This window comes from Protomyctophum bolini (assembly GCF_963924005.1).
Source record: "Protomyctophum bolini genome assembly, chromosome: 12".
In the NCBI taxonomy this organism is placed as follows: Eukaryota; Metazoa; Chordata; class Actinopteri; order Myctophiformes; family Myctophidae; genus Protomyctophum; species Protomyctophum bolini.
Window position 1 is genome coordinate 42345710 of NC_137873.1, and position 20259 is coordinate 42365968.

General features: G+C 49.3%; 1 protein-coding gene across 1 annotated transcript in view; it reads left to right on the plus strand.

The window, feature by feature from the left end:
* Positions 1–2373: 2373 nt before the first annotated feature.
* emilin2a (elastin microfibril interfacer 2a) overlaps positions 2374–20259 on the plus strand; it is a 40423-nt gene continuing 22537 nt past the window's right edge. The window contains exons 1-4 of the mRNA XM_080777441.1: positions 2374–2670; positions 3409–3537; positions 8095–8294; positions 8828–10858. Of these exons, the coding sequence (XP_080633567.1) occupies positions 2534–2670; positions 3409–3537; positions 8095–8294; positions 8828–10858 (2497 nt within the window). The 5' untranslated portion in view covers positions 2374–2533. The remainder of the gene's footprint in view (positions 2671–3408; positions 3538–8094; positions 8295–8827; positions 10859–20259) is intronic.

Sequence of the window (20259 nt, forward strand, 5' to 3'; positions counted from 1 at the left end):
CAACGGGAGTGTCATTACTCTGAGTAGGCCTATATATGTTATATGGTATGCTTAGTTTCATTATATAGTTTACGTATGATTCATGATGACAATTTGTGCATATGTATTACCATGTTTTTGTTTCTTGTTTACTGTAAATCGCTCTGGATTAAGAGCGTCTGCTAAATGCCTAAATTGTCAAATGTAAAGTTTGGATGGTGTAAGTAGCCTTGCCGAGCCATAATGAGGCCCATATAGGGGCAGGAGCCTATCTCCTGTTTCTGTAGCGTGAGGCAGCTTGATGTACAAGTACACCCCCTGGACATGACGCTAGTATGTCGCAGGGACTTACCCCCCCAATCCAACCCTTGATGCTGAGTGTCAAGCAGGGAGGCACTGGGTCCCATTTTTAGAGTCTTTGGTATGACCCGGCCGGGGATCGAACCCCGACCTCCCAGTCTCAGGGCGGACACTCTAACCACAAGGCCACTGAGCTGGTTGGATGGCGTATAGTAGGGAAATGTTGACTTCACCCACTTCCATAACCCCCTCCATTAGCCCCATGCATCAGACAATGAGACACAGCCTGATGAAAGCACTGCCTCATGTGTGTCTGGAGAAGCACATGAGAGTCTCAGAGCGTTTCAGATATGCAGTGTTCAGTTGTGTCCAATGGAAAAGTCATTGTGAAGTTTAAAGTGTGTGTGTTCGTGTGTGTATGCTGTGTGTGTGTGTGTGTGTGTGTGTGTGTGTGTGTGTGTGTGTGTGTGTGTGTGTGTGTGTGTATGCTGTGTGTGTGTGCTGTGTGTGAGTGTGCTGTGTGCTTCCCTACTGATTTACAATAATTTTCCCTCATTCGATACTTTCCTCTCTTCTGTCAGTACAATCAGAATTGTTTTTCCACATATCTCCTTTTCACACCACTCCCTAGTCCCTTCCTTTCCCAATCTTTCTTTCTGCTCTCTCTCTCTCTCTCTCTCTCTCTCTCTCTCTCTCACACACACACAGAGTCGGAGGAGGCTCTATCGGATCAGGAAAGAGTGATATCCTTCTCCACGGCAACCACGGAGACTGGGGAAATGGGCTTAAGCTCTTCTTGCAGAACAGAATTGATTTCATTTGCAGCAATGTTAGCATGGATGGAAACTCTTTCCACACACACGCACACACACACACACACACACACACACACACACACACACACACACACACACACACACACATACACACACACACACACACCTGCATGACACCAGATCACACACCACCTCCCAAGTGGGACTGAAGACATGAGAGAGCTGCTGCCTCGACTCTGACTGCTGTGAAGCGTGACCGCTCTGTCTCTGTGTGAATCCAGTCTGACTGAGATGCCTGTCCCCCAAATTGTGCAGTTGTTGGGCTGAACATGGAGCCATTATTGAGCCGGTGTGTGTGTGTGTGTGTGTGTGTGTGAGTGACCTAGCTGTGTTCCAATGTGGCTACAACACTTTGGCTCGGTGGGGGTTCCATTGAATGCAACGGACAGTCTGGGAAGCTGTGGAATTGTTTTATAGTGCATTTTCTATAATTCCTCAATATCCTCAATATCCTGCAAACACATGAGTTACTCCCCCCACCCCACCACACACACACACACACACACACACACACACACACACACCTTTATGTCTGTCTCTATCACAACATTCAAGAACTTGCATCACAAAAGGAGTTGCTGTTCTCTAAAGCCATTATCGTCTAGCCTGTTGTTAATCAGAGATGTGTAAATTTAAGGAAAACAAACCTCATCAAACTATGCAAATCCTAAAGTAGGCCTAGCCTATATATTATGAGTCTGACTTATTATATGAGTCTGCGGGTTGGTAACCAAATGGAACCTCATAGATCTTTAACTCTTGAGAGTGTAAGTTGAAATGTACTCTCTCAAGAGTCAAATTATTGTTAAACAAGTGCATTACTTAATTTACAAGAAGTCTGCACAATTAGAGTGTAGAAGAGCTACAGCTGTTATCTCTCCTATGCTGCTACCAACGTCAACACAGCATGGAAAATCTTCTCCAAAGACAACAACAACGTTTTGTGTCTGAGAGGTTATATGTCATCAAATGGTGGTCCGTGGCTCAAATGCCAGATACAAATGGGCCTTGATATGAAAAGGGTTGAAAACCCACTGCACTCAGTGCACTGCATGAGCCAACGTCTGACTGCCAAAACAAACAAACAACAAATAGGCCTAGCTACGACGACACACACTGCTGAGCAATAAACACAATAAAGCCAGCATTCCTCCAGATTACTTACTGGGAGGAGGGAGTAGCCTAGTCCAGCCAGGCCCAGCGTCATTCCAAGGGAGTTGCAGCAGTGAGTGATTGTGGACTTCCCCAAAAAGAAAAAGAAAACTTGAGCTGGAAGTTTGTTGATCAGATCAGTCAGGGGAACTTACACGGACTTTTAGCGCACGTGATGTCAGGCAGCGTAGCTTTCTCCCTCTTTTAAAGGCTATATTTATTATTTAAAAAGTGCTGTTTTTTTTAGTGTGAACACACTAGGGAGCATGGAGCGTACGTGGACAATCTTTACTTTGTTTTTGAACTTCATGTGTACTCACGGGGCTCCACCGTCCCTGTCCTTGTTCCAGGGGTCCGCGTACACTGGAGGCAGTGGAGGAGCCGTGCACAGGCACAGAAACAGGTAAGGACCTGCATTTTGTTCAGAGAAACGACATTGTTGATTGTTGATGCTCGACGAAGATAAAACTATAAACAGGAACTGTAGTAGACTATTATTATTAGGCCGAGATATAATCCCGTTAGATTTAAAAATGATATAGCCTATATAATATAGCGTATTAAAATGTAATTCAGTCCTAACATTGTGAGTGGGGAAACTGCTGCAAAGTGCAGTTAATCTCCCCCAGCCATATCCTTTAATAAATTGCGCACTTCCATTAACAATAATGACATCATGTTAATTGACTAGATTATTGGCAATCGCAGTTCATAAATGTTTGATAGCAGGCAGCAGTGCCTTGGCTTCATCGGGCCGTGTCTAAATTTGGCTCGCTTCTCTGACTGCTATAGTCTGACAATCTTCCCAAAATGTGATAAGAGCCAGTTTAATCAGCGGAATGTGATACATGCAGTCTCGCACCGCGCGGCTCCCCATTTAGCACATCTCTTTTTTTGTCTTCTCCTCCTCGGCCAGACTCAGACTCAGACCATAGCGATGCTGCAGACAACTGAGTAACGCCCAACCCGACAGACATACATGATGACGCACGCACACAGTCATTATGATTATGAATGATTCCTTATAGGCTTTCAACGAACGGTCCATCATCCATGTGCTTATCTCAATTATTATAACTAATAATGTCTCTCTCTCTCATCCCCCCCCTCCCAACACACACACGGACGCACGCACACGCAGAAACTGGTGTGCGTATGTGGTGCACAGGAACGTCAGCTGCACTGTCCAGGGAGGAGTGGAGAGCTACCAGGAGCCCGTGGTGGTCGCCCCGTGCCCCGCCTATCAGCAGGACTGCGAGCCGCAAGTCGCGTAAGAAATACGAATCTATGGGGATGGGGGGGAGGGAGGGTATAGGCCTACATTAGGTCATATTGTACGTCGTTCTGGTTCCCAAACTTTTTCATGTCAAGGACCCCCAAATTGTACACTATAATTATCCTGCCGCCGGACCCCCGTTTGAAAAGATATGCCACGGACGGACGTGTCCATCAGGACCCTCAGGTCAGCAGACAGTCGACTCCTAAATGTCCCAGCGACAAGGAATTAGAGACTCAGGGGCGACCGAGCCCCTTGCTGTCGCAGCCCCCAAAATTTGGAACAGCATCCCACTCAATGTCATGCAGATCTGCCCCCTCCACTGAGAGGTTTAAGTCTAGGCTCAAAACCTTCCTCTACTCTCAAGCCTTCCGGTCCCCCTAATTTTACTCTTGCACTTTATACATAGGATTTTTTTTTCTCCATTTTTTTTTAGGATTGTTTTTCTTTGACCTGTGAAGCACTTTGGCACGATGAGAGTCGTTTTTAAATGTGCTATACAATGATTTGAAGAGAATATTGTATATATGCAGTGATTCTCAACCCGTTTAACTTCAAGGACCTCCAGTTTGACATGCATTATTATAGTCTACGGACCCCTCCCATTTAATGGCATTTCTATCTCTGAGACCCCAATGTATAATATTGTGAAATCAATGTCAATTTAACCCATTCTGGTGTTAGCATCATGTCATGCTTTAGCTATTTAAAAATAGCAGATCTACAAGCTCATAGCGCGCCACCGAGTGGCGCGCTACGAGCTTGTAGGTCTGCTATTTTTTTTAAATCGAAGAACGACTGACATTTTTAGAATCTGATCTCAGGTCAGAATGGGTCAATCAGACCAGTGTGTGTCCAGTGGAAACCTTGTATGAATCTGATCTCAGGTCAGAATGGGATATACATGGTTGTTTGTGGCGCAAGGCAACCTATACTCCTCGAAGGGTTAACCCAACCCCCAAACAAACACCACGCCATGTGACGCCAGACACACACCACAGCCCGCCCCATTAATATATCTGTCAGTTATTTAGCGTACTACTAAATCTTGGTTGGTAGGAGGATTCAAGCCAAGAATTTGGCTTTTGTTGCGCAATATAGTACAGTATATCTCACAACATTGGAGGGAAATTAAACGGTTGCTTCCCATGATGTGGGGGATGGAGTGGAGGGTTAGGGTGCTTGTCATAACGTATATAAAATAATGAATTGCATTTTTATAGCGCTTTTCCAAGTGCTCAAAGCGCTTTACAACGGTTCGTTCATTCATACATTGGGGAGGTGAAGCGGCGAACAGTCGACGCCAGCGTCCTCACTTCCCACATTCACACACCAATGGTGACGAGCTCACACCGACCGACTCATTGGAGGCAACGTAGGGTTCAGTGTCTTGCCCAAGGACACTTCCACATGTGGACAGGAGGAGCCGGGATTCGAACCGCCGACCCAGGGATCATTGGACGACCTGCTCTACCTCCTGAGCCACAGCCGCACCCTACAATATACTGACTCACCTGCCAGTGAGGAGCCCCCACCGGGAGGACATATACTGTTGTATCCTATACTGACTCACCTGGCAGTGAGGAGCCCCTACCGGGAGGACATACTGTTGTATCCTATACTGACTCACCTGCCAGTGAGGAGCCCCCACCGGGAGGACATACTGTTGTATCCTATACTGACTCACCTGCCAGTGAGGAGCCCCCACCGGGAGGACGTACTGTAGTATCCTATACTGACTCACCTGCCAGTGAGGAGCCCCCACCGGGAGGACATACTGTTGTATCCTATACTGACTCACCTGCCAGTGAGGAGCCCCCACCGGGAGGACGTACTGTAGTATCCTATACTGACTCACCTGCCAGTGAGGAGCCCCCACGGGGAGGACATACTGTTGTATCCTATACTGACTCACCTGCCAGTGAGGAGCCCCCACCGGGAGGACATATACTGTTGTATCCTATGCTGACTCACCTGCCAGTGAGGAGCCCCCACCGGGAGGACATACTGTTGTATCCTATACTGACTCACCTGCCAGTGAGGAGCCCCCACCGGGAGGACATATACTGTTGTATCCTATGCTGACTCACCTGCCAGTGAGGAGCCCCCACCGGGAGGACATACTGTTGTATCCTATACTGACTCACCTGCCAGTGAGGAGCCCCCACCGGGAGGACGTACTGTAGTATCCTATACTGACTCACCTGTCAGTGAGGAGCCCCCACCGGGAGGACATATACTGTTGTATCCTATACTGACTCACCTGCCAGTGAGGAGCCCCCACCGGGAGGACATACTGTTGTATCCTATACTGACTCACCTGCCAGTGAGGAGCCCCCACCGGGAGGACGTACTGTAGTATCCTATACTGACTCACCCGTCAGTGAGGAGCCCCCACCGGGAGGACATATACTGTTGTATCCTATACTGACTCACCTGCCAGTGAGGAGCCCCCACCGGGAGGACATACTGTTGTATCCTATACTGACTCACCTGCCAGTGAGGAGCCCCCACCGGGAGGACGTACTGTAGTATCCTATACTGACTCACCTGTCAGTGAGGAGCCCCCACCGGGAGGACATATACTGTTGTATCCTATACTGACTCACCTGCCAGTGAGGAGCCCCCACCGGGAGGACATACTGTTGTATCCTATACTGACTCACCTGCCAGTGAGGAGCCCCCACCGGGAGGACATATACTGTTGTATCCTATACTGACTCACCTGCCAGTGAGGAGCCCCCACTGGGAGGACATATACTGTTGTATCCTATACTGACTCACCTGCCAGTGAGGAGCCCCCACTGGGAGGACATATACTGTTGTATCCTATACTGACTCACCTGCCAGTGAGGAGCCCCCACCGGGAGGACGTAGAGCCCTGACATGTGCAGTGATATCACCCTCCCCGCCAAGATTCCCTCTCCCGAACACGTATAGAGCGTCGCGGTCCCGCCCCCTTTCATGACGACGCCAGGCCCAGGAAATATATATATATATTCTTTTAATATATTTTTTATCCCACGATTTTGTAACCCATTTTTCACCCCTGTGCCAATCATCTACTGTGATCCTGGGCTTTACACACCCTCCGCCAACCTGGGGAGAGCAACAGACTTAACTCATGCTCCCTTCATGCCTGAGTGTCCAAGTTGCTCCTTTACACCTGACAGGGGGGGAGTTTCCCTGGTTGGACGTAGCGCGTGGAAGGAACACGTTATTCCAACCAGTTCCTTTCCCCTCCATCAGGCGCCCCGGCTGGCCAGGGGAATGCATTTTAATGCATTTTTTCCCATAGACATTTAAAAATGTATTTATTTAAAGACCTTTAAAGCGTCGTACAAAGCCAACTCGAGTCGTGACAAATCATGACAACAAACACATTATTTGGGCAGAACAAATAATTAGAAAGAAGAAAAAAAACGTCAGGTTAACAAACACTTTTTGTTGTTGTTTTTCCTTCTCTGTAATTATTTGTTTGTTGTCATGATTTGTCACAACTCGAGTATAGGCTTTGAAGGTCTTTAAATACCTTAAAAGGTCGCTTAAAGGTTGCTTAAAAGGTATTTAAATAAATACTTTTTGAAATGTCTATGGGAAAAATGCATGGGAATTACTTCCTGGGCCTGGCGACGCATAGGCCATCAATTGAGTTTGTAAATAAATGCTCGGCAGCAGTGCTATTTCCACAACACATTTGAAACGGGGCATAATAAAATGGTTAATTCTTAATGTCTTTTTTTCCCTTCCTGGAAATAGTAGTGGAGCCAAAAGTACAACATTTAGTGGAGTGAAATAAATAAGTATCCCCTGCAAAATACTGGTTGTTTGTAGGCTACTTGGTTACTGGCCCGCCACTGCACTGTGTGCACGTTGGGGAGATGATCTGTGAATTCCCCTCCTGTCAGCTCCATCAAGATAGGACAGCGTTATCTGACAGGAGGCCATTCGAGGACTAGAGGCAGAGATGAAGAGGTTTTCAGGCATAATCCGTTTTCCAGATGCTCCACCAACGACCCCTGTGCTCGCTTTGAAGGACGTGATGATGTCATCTATTGTTTCTGCTGGGAACGCTTTGCCTTATCCCATTCTGACCTGAGATCAGATTCATACGAGGTTTCCGCTGGACACACACTGGTCTGATGAACCCATTCTGACCTGAGATCAGATTTAAAAAAATGTCAGTCGTTCTTCGATTTTTCAAAAATAGCAGACCTACAAGCTCGTAGCGCGCCACTCGGTGGCGCGCTATGAGCTTGTAGATCTGCTATTTTTCAATAGCTAAAGCATAACATGATGCTAATACCAAAATGGGTTCCCGGTCAGAATGAGTTATTTGGCAAGAGGCTTGACATGTTCACGATGATAATGTGCTACAAAAAGAATACAACTAAAGCATACACATTAGGCAACTGTTATTGCTTCTTTTTGCCCATAAAAATCGATGCATGTGAAATATTATGATATCAATTAATATATAAATGTATGCATACTAACTTCAGAATGATTGAACTATAATCGAACGCCGTGTGGTTCTCCTCGTCCCCAAAGGTACCAAACGCGCTTTCGACCGACATACAAGGTGGCCTTCAAGAGCGTGACAGAGTTGGAGTGGAGATGCTGCCCTGGTCACCAAGGTCCAGACTGTAAGGACCTGAAGGCGCCGCCCAACCGCCAGAGAGTACAGGGAACACAGCCCCAGCACCACCAGCCGATCCCTGGGCAGACCACCGCCACCAGGCACTCACAGAGTAAGATATCAACTGGACCTCCCCTTTTTGAGGGGCGCTAGCCCCTTCCTACGCCCAGCTTTGTGTTTGTGTGTCTGTGCATGTGTACCACAAACCATGTGGTACACACATGCATGACGGGCATTGATGTATGATGATAAGAGAGCCCCTCACTTCACACGGGTGTGATTTCTTTAGATGAAAAATGACATTTTCCGTTGATATTGCAGTAACTGATATGCAACTGATAGCTGTGTTACTAGGACAGGGTTTTCCTAAAGCTTTCCATGCCAAGTTCCCAACATGTCATATCCTCTAGCTGTGCCCCCCCCCCCCCCCCCACCCCCACTGTTATGAAACGGCTTATCTCATGTTATAAGCTCAGAACTAGTAGCTTGTATTTTCATACATTTTTAAATTCATTCACAATAAAGACTTGCCCAAAATATGGACCCCAGATTGATTGAAAGTGACTAAATTGGCACAATAATCATATTAATTGAATTTGAACTGAATTGTAAAAATTATTTATTATTATTTATTTTGGCTTACAGGGTCAGAGCGCAGAGAGGCGGGACACCAAGAGGCGAGGCTCGGCGGGACGGACAAGACCCGCGTCCTGGAGAGCGAAGTGCAGCGCCTCTCTCAGACCGTCCAGGACCTGCAGGCCGCCCTGACGGGCCTGACCGCCAACCTCCGCACCGACCTCCAGGAGGACACCAACAAGCTGCTGGTCACGCTCCTCAACAACATGCGTCCGCCCGACGGCACCTCGGCCACGGGGACACAGGAGGAGAGCAGAGCCACGCTGGACGGGCACCAGGCCACCAGGGGAGGAGGAGCGGCCGGAGAAGAGAGGGGCGTGGAGAAGATGATGGCCAGGCTGGACGACATGAACGAGGCCCTGAAGAGCAAGGACGAGGCCATGGAGGAGCTGAGGGGGACCGTGACCAGCCACGAGGGGCAGATCCGCCTGCTGATGGACGCGTCGCAGGCTCAGGCTCCGGGCTCAGTGCACGGGGGGGAGGGCGGCGCTCCGACCGACCTCGACGTCCTGCAGACCTACGTCGACGACAAGTTTGAGAAGCTGACGGCGGACGTGAACCAGAACGTGGACGAGAGGATGGCCGCGCTACGGAGCTCCTGCGACCACAGGATCCAGACCTTGGAGAAGACCTGCGAGGAGGGGAACGACCAGAACCTGGCCAGCCTGACCACGCTGGTCAACACCAAGGAGGCGGACCTGAGGAAGGAGATCCGCGCGCTGCGTCTGGACATGGCCGCCGCGGACGGACCCGTACGGACCGGACGGCAGATCGGTCCCGCTAAACCCAAACAGGAAGAGGACCTGCACGGCGACCACAAAGACCTGTGGCGCGAGATCGACCGGATCGCAGAAGCTCACCGGATCCTAAACGTCCGCATAGACAACGAGCTGGCCAACCTGTCCGCCGGGCCTCGGGAGGACGACGACAACGATTACACGCTCATGATCGAGGAGTTAGAGGAGCGCCTCAACGTCACGGAGCAGAACGCCGAGCTCCACTGCTTCTACATCGAGGAGAAGCTCAGCCGCGCCATCGCGGACGAGACGGAAGCACTTCGGAAGCTACTGGAAGAGCGTCTGACCAACATGGAGGACCAGTTCACCAACATGCTGGTGGAGATCAGCAACAACTCCTTCCCCGGCATGTTCGGAGACTCCATGGACGCCGTCCAGGCGGAGGTGAACAACAACAAGTTCCTCATCCAGGGCTTGGACGATAAAGTCAACGCCGTCGGAGAGATGTGCTCCGCAGGATGCTCAGGCTCGGGTTCAGGGGATTCTGCCGGCTCCGTCAGTCCGTCCACCTCGTCATCTGCCGGTTTAGAAAACGTAGTGAAGGACGTGAGACTGTGCAGGACCAACGTGGACGTTCTGAACACCGACGTCAGCGCCAACTCAGACAAGCTCAGGACACTGGAGGACATTATCGACAGGCAGGCGGCCGAACGTCAGAAAGGCACCAAGAGCATGGAGGACTTCAAGAAAGGACTGATTAATCTCCAAGACAATGTGATTGGTCTGGCTGGAACCGTTAATGCGTTAGGTGACTCTCTGAACAAGTACACCCAGGATCTACATAAAATCAACTCCACGTGTGCTCCTCTGCGCTGCCCCCCGGGCAGCCCGGGCAGCGAGCACGGTGGGGCAACGTCGGGCACGTCACCCGGCAGCCAGACAGAAGTGACCAACGGACAGCTGGATGGACTGAGGGACAGACTAGAAACCCTCAATAACCAGATGTCATTTGAACTGGGTCAATGTAAGGAGAACACCCGGGACGTCTCCAACGGCATCTCCGCCGTAGACAGGCGCCTGGCGAGACTCGAGGTGGTAGGCGGCGGCGGAAGTTCCGACGACGGGGTTTCCGGTAACGTCCAAGGGCTGAAGGACCTGTGGGACCACGTGCACAGGATGAACGCCACCCTGGGGACTCAGAGCGCTGACGTCAGCTCGCTGCAGGGTTCACTGCAGAGCTTCCAGGCACAGCTCTCAGCGATGGCCAAGCATGTTCTGAAAGACCTCAGCGCCAAAGAGCCAGGTGAGTCACACCCACGGTGTTGTCATGCTTTGGGTGACATCACCGACATGTCTGGCGTGACGTTATTGACGTTATTAATAATGAGGGAAATTGCCAAGGGTCCGCTGAGACATTGACTCAGAGTCGAAAAATTTCTTACGTGGCACTTGCATTGATATTTAACAGCGTGTGCAAGAGTGTGGCCTTGTGTTCATTTCATGTGCGCCAGAGGTCAGTGGTGGTCCCATGAGCCCCTGCCTACTAGGTTCTGTACAGTAGTAGGGACCTCTCACCACCAACGTACCGTTCAATCTGAAAGCAACTGAACCCGAATGGGAACTGAGAAATGAGAGCATAATCCTAAAGTAGTAGTAGAGGACTATAGAAGTCCATTATGTCAGAGCTCAAAACCTCTAGCTTGAACAGCAGTCACGTGTTGTTAAAGAAAATAGCAGATGATTATAAATGAGGACATGGCACTAGAGAGAGAGGGGGGGGGGGGGGAGAGAGAGGGGAGGGGGGGGGGGGGGGAGAGAGGGGAGGGGGGGGGGGGGATTATGTCCTGAACAAAAGGAATACACATACTACTACTAGTACTCATTACTGTAGGTAGGTTCACATGATTGACTAGATGGCATGCCAACACCGTCAATAACAACAATTCTGTCACAATTGAGAAAACTAAGAAACTGGCGCCTGTCACAGCTGTCGCCACTCAGAAGACACAGATTCACATCAGCAGCGCAATCACACAATTCAATAGCAACAAAGGAGTATACTTGAAAAAGATTCATTTCCACCAAGTCTTTGATCCCCATACCATACAACAGAAATATCAAAAGCCTTTAGACTTTAGTAGACTAATAGCAGAGTCATTTAGTGAAGAGAGTGGCGACACTATAGCGTTGACGCCCATTGTTAACAATGGAATGCGGAAGTGCTCGTTCTATCTCAATGGGATAGTTCCAGCCTAGGAGCAATGTGTGGAACTATAGCCCATAGGCACCCGCTTTGTCTCAATGGGATAGTTCCAGCCTAGGAGCAATGTTTGGAACTATAGCCCATAGGCACCCGCTTTGTCTCAATGGGATAGTTCCAGCCTAGGAGCAATGTTTGGAACTATAGCCCATAGGCACCCGCTTTGTCTCAATGGGATAGTTCCAGCCTAGGAGCAATGTTTGGAACTATAGCCCATAGGCACCCGCTTTGTCTCAATGGGATAGTTCCAGCCTAGGAGCAATGTTTGGAACTATAGCCCATAGGCACCCGCTTTGTCTCAATGGGATAGTTCCAGCCTAGGAGCAATGTTTGGAACTATAGCCCATAGGCACCCGCTTTGTCTCAATGGGATAGTTCCAATGTTTGGAACTATAGCCCATGGGCACCCGCTTTGTGGAGAGATCAAAGTCCTTTAGTCGTGTTCTACCTGGCTATAAGGTCAGTACATTCCACAGCAGGTCACTCTAAATGGACATCATGGGCCGATCTACTTGTGAGCTTGCAGTATATTGGCTTTTTGAACTACTTAGTAGTTTGCCATGTCTTCCAAAACATGGCAAAAATAGGGCCCTACGGGCAAATTGTTCCTCACCCGCTAAACCCCTTATCCCTAAACTTATTAGCTTTTTTTAATTTTTTTTTTTTTACTATTTTGAAAATCATTTTTGAATAGTTCAACTACTAGCCAATCTACATTGACACATTGTGAGCTTGTTAGACTGGCCATTTTAACTGTCTACCGGTATTCAAAAAAGGTTTTGCAGAATAGTAAAAAAAAAAAAAAAAGGCAAAGGGGTTTTAGCCCTAGAGCTGTATCGACACGTTGTGAGCTTGTAGATTGGCTAGTTTAAAAAACAAAAACAAAGTCAAAGTAGTTTAACCCATTCTGACCGGGCACCCATTTTGGTGTTAGCATCATGTTATGCTTTACCTATTGAAAAATAGCAGATCTACAAGCTCATATCGCGCCACCGAGTGGCGCGATACGAGCTTGTAGGTCTGCTATTTTTGAAAAATCGAAGAACGACTGACATTTCTAGAATCTGATCTCAGGTCAGAATGGGTTAATCAGACCAGTGTGTGTCCAGTGGAAACCTCGTATGAATCTGATCTCAGGTCAGAATGGGTTAAGGATAAGGGGTTTATCATGGACGGAAATAGGGCTCTTCTAGGGCTCCATTTCCGTCACCGCTAAACCCCTTATTATCCCTAAACTATCTTTGCCTTTTTTCTTTACTATTTTGCTAAACATTTTTGAATAGTTAAAAATAGCCAATCTATACAAGCTCACAACGTGTCAATGTAGATGGGCTATATAGTTAACTAACTATTCAAAACTTGATGTTGGTTTCAGTTACCGGAGCCAAATTCACGAAAGAGCACCTGGTGCCATTTGCATTTGTAATGTAAAAGTCTCCACAATTTTGGGGGCATAGGCTGTGGTACAGTAGATGTAGCGACTGTGACAGGGCTCTTAACCCATTCTGACCTGAGATCAGATTCATACGAGGTTTCCACTGGACACACACTGGTCTGATTAACCCATTCTGACCCGAGATCAGATTCTAAAAATGTCAGTCGTTCTTCGATTTTTCAAAAATAGCAGACCTACAAGCTCGTAGCGCGCCACTCGGTGGCGCGCTATGAGCTTGTAGATCTGCTATTTTTCAATAGCTAAAGCACGACATGATGCTAACACCAAAACGGGTTCCCGTTCAGAATGGGTTAATAGTCACTGCATATGAATGTTATTACCTGTAAACTGTTGAGTCACTGTAATTCAAGCAATTTACAGCTGTGTCAAAGTTAGATTCGGGGAGATTTTCCCTGTGAAGACCCACGTGGCGCGCACACAATCTCCTCATTGTACAGTATATATTGTACAAATTGTCTCGTGAGGAGGAGTAGGCTATAATAAACGAGAGGTCAGACATTAAGCAAACAAGCTCCTGTGCAATGAGGCGTGATGATGATGCCACCCATTCTGAGGGCCAAGAAGCGTCTCACCCTTTTTGCAAAAAAAAATATATGTTAATGACGTGTAGAAGCTTTAGATCACTTTCCTGGGGGTATTTATGTGTGTAATATGTGGTTTTAGATATTTTAGATTGTAGCAGTGAGCCTGTTGTCTCTGATGTCATGGACACTGGGCTCACTTCCTTCCTGGACTACAATTCCAATAATTCTTTGGTGCACTGCTCCTCCTTGTGGATAGGTGGGAGAGCTGTCTTACTGAGACAACATGTAGTCCAGGAAGGAAGTGAGCCCAGTGTCCATGACATCAGAGACAACAGGCTCACTGCTACAATCTAAAATATCTAAAACCACATATTACACACATAAAGACCCCCAGGAAAGTGTTCTAAAGCTCCTAAACGTCATTAACAAATGTCCCTTTAAAGACTATACAATTGGACCATAACAGGATATGGCATTATGTGCCTCCTCTCTTATTATTATTATTATTATGCAGTTAATTTAAGATTTCCCAACTAGTAATATAACAGGAAATTAAGTGGGGGGGTGATTGAAAATGAAAACCTTGATTACAAACAGTCTGTTTCAGCTTCCTTCTCAGCATTCTGTTATATTCTTTATCCCGTGTGACAAACATCTGTGTAAACACAGAACTGATAGAGTGATAGCCGTGTAATTCATAACATATTGGATAGTGTGAGTGACCCGCTTATCCAGAGACTAGCACATTTTGGGCGGGAACCCCTTTTTTGGTGTTAGCATTATGTTATGCTTTAGCTATTGAAAAATAGCAGATCTACAAGCTCGTAGCGCGCCACCGAGTGGCGCGCTACGAGCTTGTAGGTCTGCTATTTTTTTTTTTAATCGAAGAACCACTGACATATGAAACATAGCTTTTTTTTCAGAAAACTGTCATTTTCAAACAGACATTTTTAGAATCTGATCTCAGGTCAGAATGGGCTAGTATATATCCGCTCATGGCAGGCTCATTGTAGGTGCTCTTTCCTGAGATTAATCCCCCACATAGTGCTGGTTTACATGGAGGTTGAGTCGAGGGGGATCAAATACCACATATGGCTGCGGGGTATTTACAGAACCAGGAAGGGGACACGGTGAATTCACTGAGCTTTGCATGTCATTCAGTATCCAAAGGCTGCTTAGGAGTCCATAACCCTAAACCCCTGAACTTTGTGTCATAATATGCAGGTTTTGGTTATGCATAATTCTCCACCACTCTCTCTCTCTCTCTCTCTCAGCCCCTCAACGATAATGATTTACTCACTTTCTTTATCACTCCCATATGTTGATGTTAGGAAGTTGCAGTGCAGTGTTGCTATCTTTCTCCACTTGCGTTAGTTGTGTGGTCCTCTTCTGCGCGTCATGGCCTAGTTTATAACAGAACACTGAATGAGACCTCGACCGCAGCTTCACCAAAACAAACACGCACGCACACGCAAGCACGCACATGCACGCGCTCGCACACGCGAACACACACACACACACACACACACACACCATGTACACATCAACACCATTCTCCTGAGGTTCCCGTAGGGTGACCTCAGCCTGATGCGAGGAGTCTGGTGTTCATTAGGAACCCTGACTCACGGCTGGAGCCATGAGGCTCCTGATGGAGAGGAGCGAAGCAGGGCTCCACACCCTGGACCAGATGCTTCTATACTGCCCTCAGCCGTGATGTCACGAGTGGGGCCCCCCGTCCCCCCTCCCGCACGCACGCACACACGCACGCACGCACGCACTATGGTATGAAAGAAGGAATGGAATAAAAAGGGTCATGGGTGGAGAGGTTGAACGATGGGTGTGGAGTGAGGGAGCGTATAAAGGCTCAGGGTTACCCCAGCACCACCCTGGCTTCGCTGAAAGAGGGTAGAACAGTTTCCAAGCAGTGATCTAATGTTTCATTACTTAACACTGAATCTAAAAAAAAAAACTCACTTCCACACAACCAACACATTAACATAGGAAAGAACTGGCCACACTTCAGCAGACACTGGTCTGACGGTCATCATCATTGCCTCTGGAGTCCACAGATCGTTTTATTTCTAAAATGTGGCCGTTTTTCATGCTGCCAATAGTCTACTGTTCAAGTCTGTTCACTAAAGCCCCATGACAGAGGTAGTGGGACAATGTGATGGGGGGGGGGGGGGGGGGGGGGTATAGCATGAGGGGTCGCTTGTGCTTTTTACTAGAGGAAAACGAGCAATAGCCCCCGAATAGATATAAAAACCTCCCGTGAAAAGTCCCAGTTCCATGGGTGTGGTGGTGAGAACATCGAAACGAAATGTTTCCTTTCTTGGATTGATCGACCCTAGTTCTGCCTCACGGTCACATGAGGCTGCGAACAGATGAGCTGTTGTTACAACATAACTGAGAGATTTATGCGGAATAGCTGTGGCCTTAAGTCATCGCGACGGACGAGAAATTGCAGAAGTTGCAAAATGTTGGCATGGAGTCATCCGGCAGCAGCTGCTGTGGAGTGGACCCAGAGAAGAGCATATTGCCCGCTGAGGCCCGTGGCGCGTTGGGTTTCCCACGACCGACCGCTCTCCCACAGGGAGTTGCACTTTTTGTTGCCTCATTAAAAAGCCTCCATCAGTGGATTCAGGCAATTTCGGAAATTGTGCCTACGGACAAAACCTTTAGATGTGTTAACGAAGGCTGCCAGACATACGGTATGATATCAAATGCAGGGAGAAAGAAAAGAAAAGAGCTCAGTCTAAAAATGTGATACTGGCCTTCGCTGTGGGAACACTACGGGCGCTGCGTTTATCCGAGCAAGAGACATTTATTAGCACAATTCTATGTCCCAAAACGAACGTAGAGTCTGCTTTACTGAAAATGTACAAACTGCTTGTTCTCTCAGAGGGGTGGCTATGAGCATTTTGCTGGAACAGATACTATTGCTTGCTCTGGCACTCACTAATCAAAAGTCCTGCATGAGGAGAATCATATGTGCTTCCACTGCTGCTGTGGAGCTGACCTTTCTCACAGAGGTCCCTGACAATTCTTCAAACATTTTTCTTTTGGGAGGTGAAGCCTTTCCTCCTCTCCCTCTTTGCTCTCCTTCTCATAGTCTCTCTCCCTCCCTCTCTCTCTCTTTCCGCTGATTGAAATCTCTCCTTCCGAGAATGCCAGAGGTCTTGTCCTTCTCTCCTCTCCTGTCTCCTTAACGTGGATCCACAGCCAAATAAGCCACAGTGTGTGAGAGATAGAGGGGAGGTGTGTGTGTGTGTGTGGGGGGGGGGGTCTGTTAGCCCATTCTGACCATGAGATCAGATTCTAAAGATGTCTGTTTGAAAATGACAGTTTTCTGAAAAAGCTATGTTTCTATGTCAGTGGTTCTTCGATTTTTCAAAAATAGCAGACCTACAAGCTCGTAGCGCGCCACTCGGTGGCACGCTATGAGCTTGTAGATCTGCTATTTTCTCCCGCCTAAAATGGGTTGGTGTGCTAGTGTTGTCTTTCTCTATAGAACGCGGGGTTTGGTTTCACGCATCGGTGCTTCTTTGTGATTGGTCGCAGTACAAACCTTACAGTATACAATAAATTACAGAAGATTCTGGACAGAAACAGTAAAAGATGAACGGTCTTTGCAGTGATCAGTCGGAGTTATACACAAGACTTCAAAGGCTATTTGAAGTCTTGTGTGCGCTGGGTTGGGAGGAAAGGAAGCTGCAGGGAAGTGGCCATGGTGTAAACTACGCTGGGTTGGGAGGAAAGGAGGCTGCGGGGAAGTGGCCATGGTGTAAACTATACGCTGGGTTGGGAGGAAAGGAGGCTGCGGGGAAGTGGCCATGGTGTAAACTATACGCTGGGTTGGGAGGAAAGGAGGCTGCGGGGAAGTGGCCATGGTGTAAATAAACTACGCTGGGTTGGGAGGAAAGGAGGCTGCGGGGAAGTGGCCATGGTGTAAATAAACTACGCTGGGTTGGGAGGAAAGGAGGCTGCAGGGAAGTGGCCATGGTGTAAACTACGCTGGGTTGGGAGGAAAGGAGGCTGCGGGGAAGTGGCCATGGTGTAAATAAACTACGCTGGGTTGGGAGGAAAGGAGGCTGCGGGGAAGTGGCCATGGTGTAAATAAACTATGCTGGGTTGGGAGGAAAGGAGGCTGCGGGGAAGTGGCCATGGTGTAAACTACGCTGGGTTGGGAGGAAAGGAGGCTGCGGGGAAGTGGCCATGGTGTAAACTATACGCTGGGTTGGGAGGAAAGGAGGCTGCGGGGAAGTGGCCATGGTGTAAACTACGCTGGGTTGGGAGGAAAGGAGGCTGCGGGGAAGTGGCCATGGTGTAAACTACGCTGGGTTGGGAGGAAAGGAGGCTGCGGGGAAGTGGCCATGGTGTAAACTACGCTGGGTTGGGAGGAAAGGAGGCTGCGGGGAAGTGGCCATGGTGTAAATAAACTACGCTGGGTTGGGAGGAAAGGAGGCTGCAGGGAAGTGGCCATGGTGTAAACTATACGCTGGGTTGGGAGGAAAGGAGGCTGCGGGGAAGTGGCCATGGTGTAAACTACGCTGGGTTGGGAGGAAAGGAGTCTGCGGGGAAGTGGCCATGGTGTAAACTACGCTGGGTTGGGAGGAAAGGAGGCTGCGGGGAAGTGGCCATGGTGTAAACTACGCTGGGTTGGGAGGAAAGGAGGCTGCGGGGAAGTGGCCATGGTGTAAACTATACGCTGGGTTGGGAGGAAAGGAGGCTGCGGGGAAGTGGCCATGGTGTAAACTACGCTGGGTTGGGAGGAAAGGAGGCTGCGGGGAAGTGGCCATGGTGTAAATAAACTACGCTGGGTTGGGAGGGAAAGGAGGCTGCGGGGAAGTGGCCATGGTGTAAACTATACGCTGGGTTGGGAGGAAAGGAGGCTGCGGGGAAGTGGCCATGGTGTAAACTACGCTGGGTTGGGAGGAGAGGAGGCTGCGGGGAAGTGGCCATGGTGTAAACTATACGCTGGGTTGGGAGGAAAGGAGGCGGCGGGGAAGTGGCCATGGTGTAAACTATACGCTGGGTTGGGAGGAAAGGAGGCTGCGGGGAAGTGGCCATGGTGTAAACTACGCTGGGTTGGGAGGAAAGGAGGCTGCGGGGAAGTGGCCATGGTGTAAACTACGCTGGGTTGGGAGGAAAGGAGGCTGCGGGGAAGTGGCCATGGTGTAAACTACGCTGGGTTGGGAGGAAAGGAGGCTGCGGGGAAGTGGCCATGGTGTAAACTACGCTGGGTTGGGAGGAAAGGAGGCTGCGGGGAAGTGGCCATGGTGTAAACTACGCTGGGTTGGGAGGAAAGGAGGCTGCGGGGAAGTGGCCATGGTGTAAACTACGCTGGGTTGGGAGGAAAGGAGGCTGCGGGGAAGTGGCCATGGTGTAAACTACGCTGGGTTGGGAGGAAAGGAGGCTGCGGGGAAGTGGCCATGGTGTAAACTACGCTGGGTTGGGAGGAAAGGAGGCTGCGGGGAAGTGGCCATGGTGTAAACTACGCTGGGTTGGGAGGAGAGGAGGCTGCGGGGAAGTGGCCATGGTGTAAACTACGCTGGGTTGGGAGGAAAGGAGGCTGCGGGGAAGTGGCCATGGTGTAAACTACGCTGGGTTGGGAGGAAAGGAGGCTGCGGGGAAGTGGCCATGGTGTAAACTACGCTGGGTTGGGAGGAAAGGAGGCTGCGGGGAAGTGGCCATGGTGTAAACTACGCTGGGTTGGGAGGAGAGGAGGCTGCGGGGAAGTGGCCATGGTGTAAACTACGCTGGGTTGGGAGGAGAGGAGGCTGCGGGGAAGTGGCCATGGTGTAAACTACGCTGGGTTGGGAGGAAAGGAGGCTGCGGGGAAGTGGCCATGGTGTAAACTACGCTGGGTTGGGAGGAAAGGAGGCTGCGGGGAAGTGGCCATGGCGTAAACTATACGCTGGGGTGGGAGGAGAGGAGGCTGCGGGGAAGTGGCCATGGTGTAAACTATACGCTGGGGTGGGAGGAGAGGAGGCTGCGGGGAAGTGGCCATGGTGTAAACTATACGCTGGGTTGGGAGGGAAAGGAGGCTGCGGGGAAGTGGCCATGGTGTAAACTACGCTGGGTTGGGAGGAGAGGAGGCTGCGGGGAAGTGGCCATGGCGTAAATAAACTACGCTGGGTTGGGAGGAAAGGAGGCTGCGGGGAAGTGGCCATGGTGTAAACTACGCTGGGTTGGGAGGAGAGGAGGCTGCGGGGAAGTGGCCATGGTGTAAATAAACTACGCTGGGTTGGGAGGAAAGGAGGCTGCGGGGAAGTGGCCATGGTGTAAACTATACGCTGGGTTGGGAGGAAAGGAGGCTGCGGGGAAGTGGCCATGGTGTAAACTATACGCTGGGTTGGGAGGAAAGGAGGCTGCGGGGAAGTGGCCATGGTGTAAACTATACGCTGGGTTGGGAGGAAAGGAGGCTGCGGGGAAGTGGCCATGGTGTAAACTATACGCTGGGT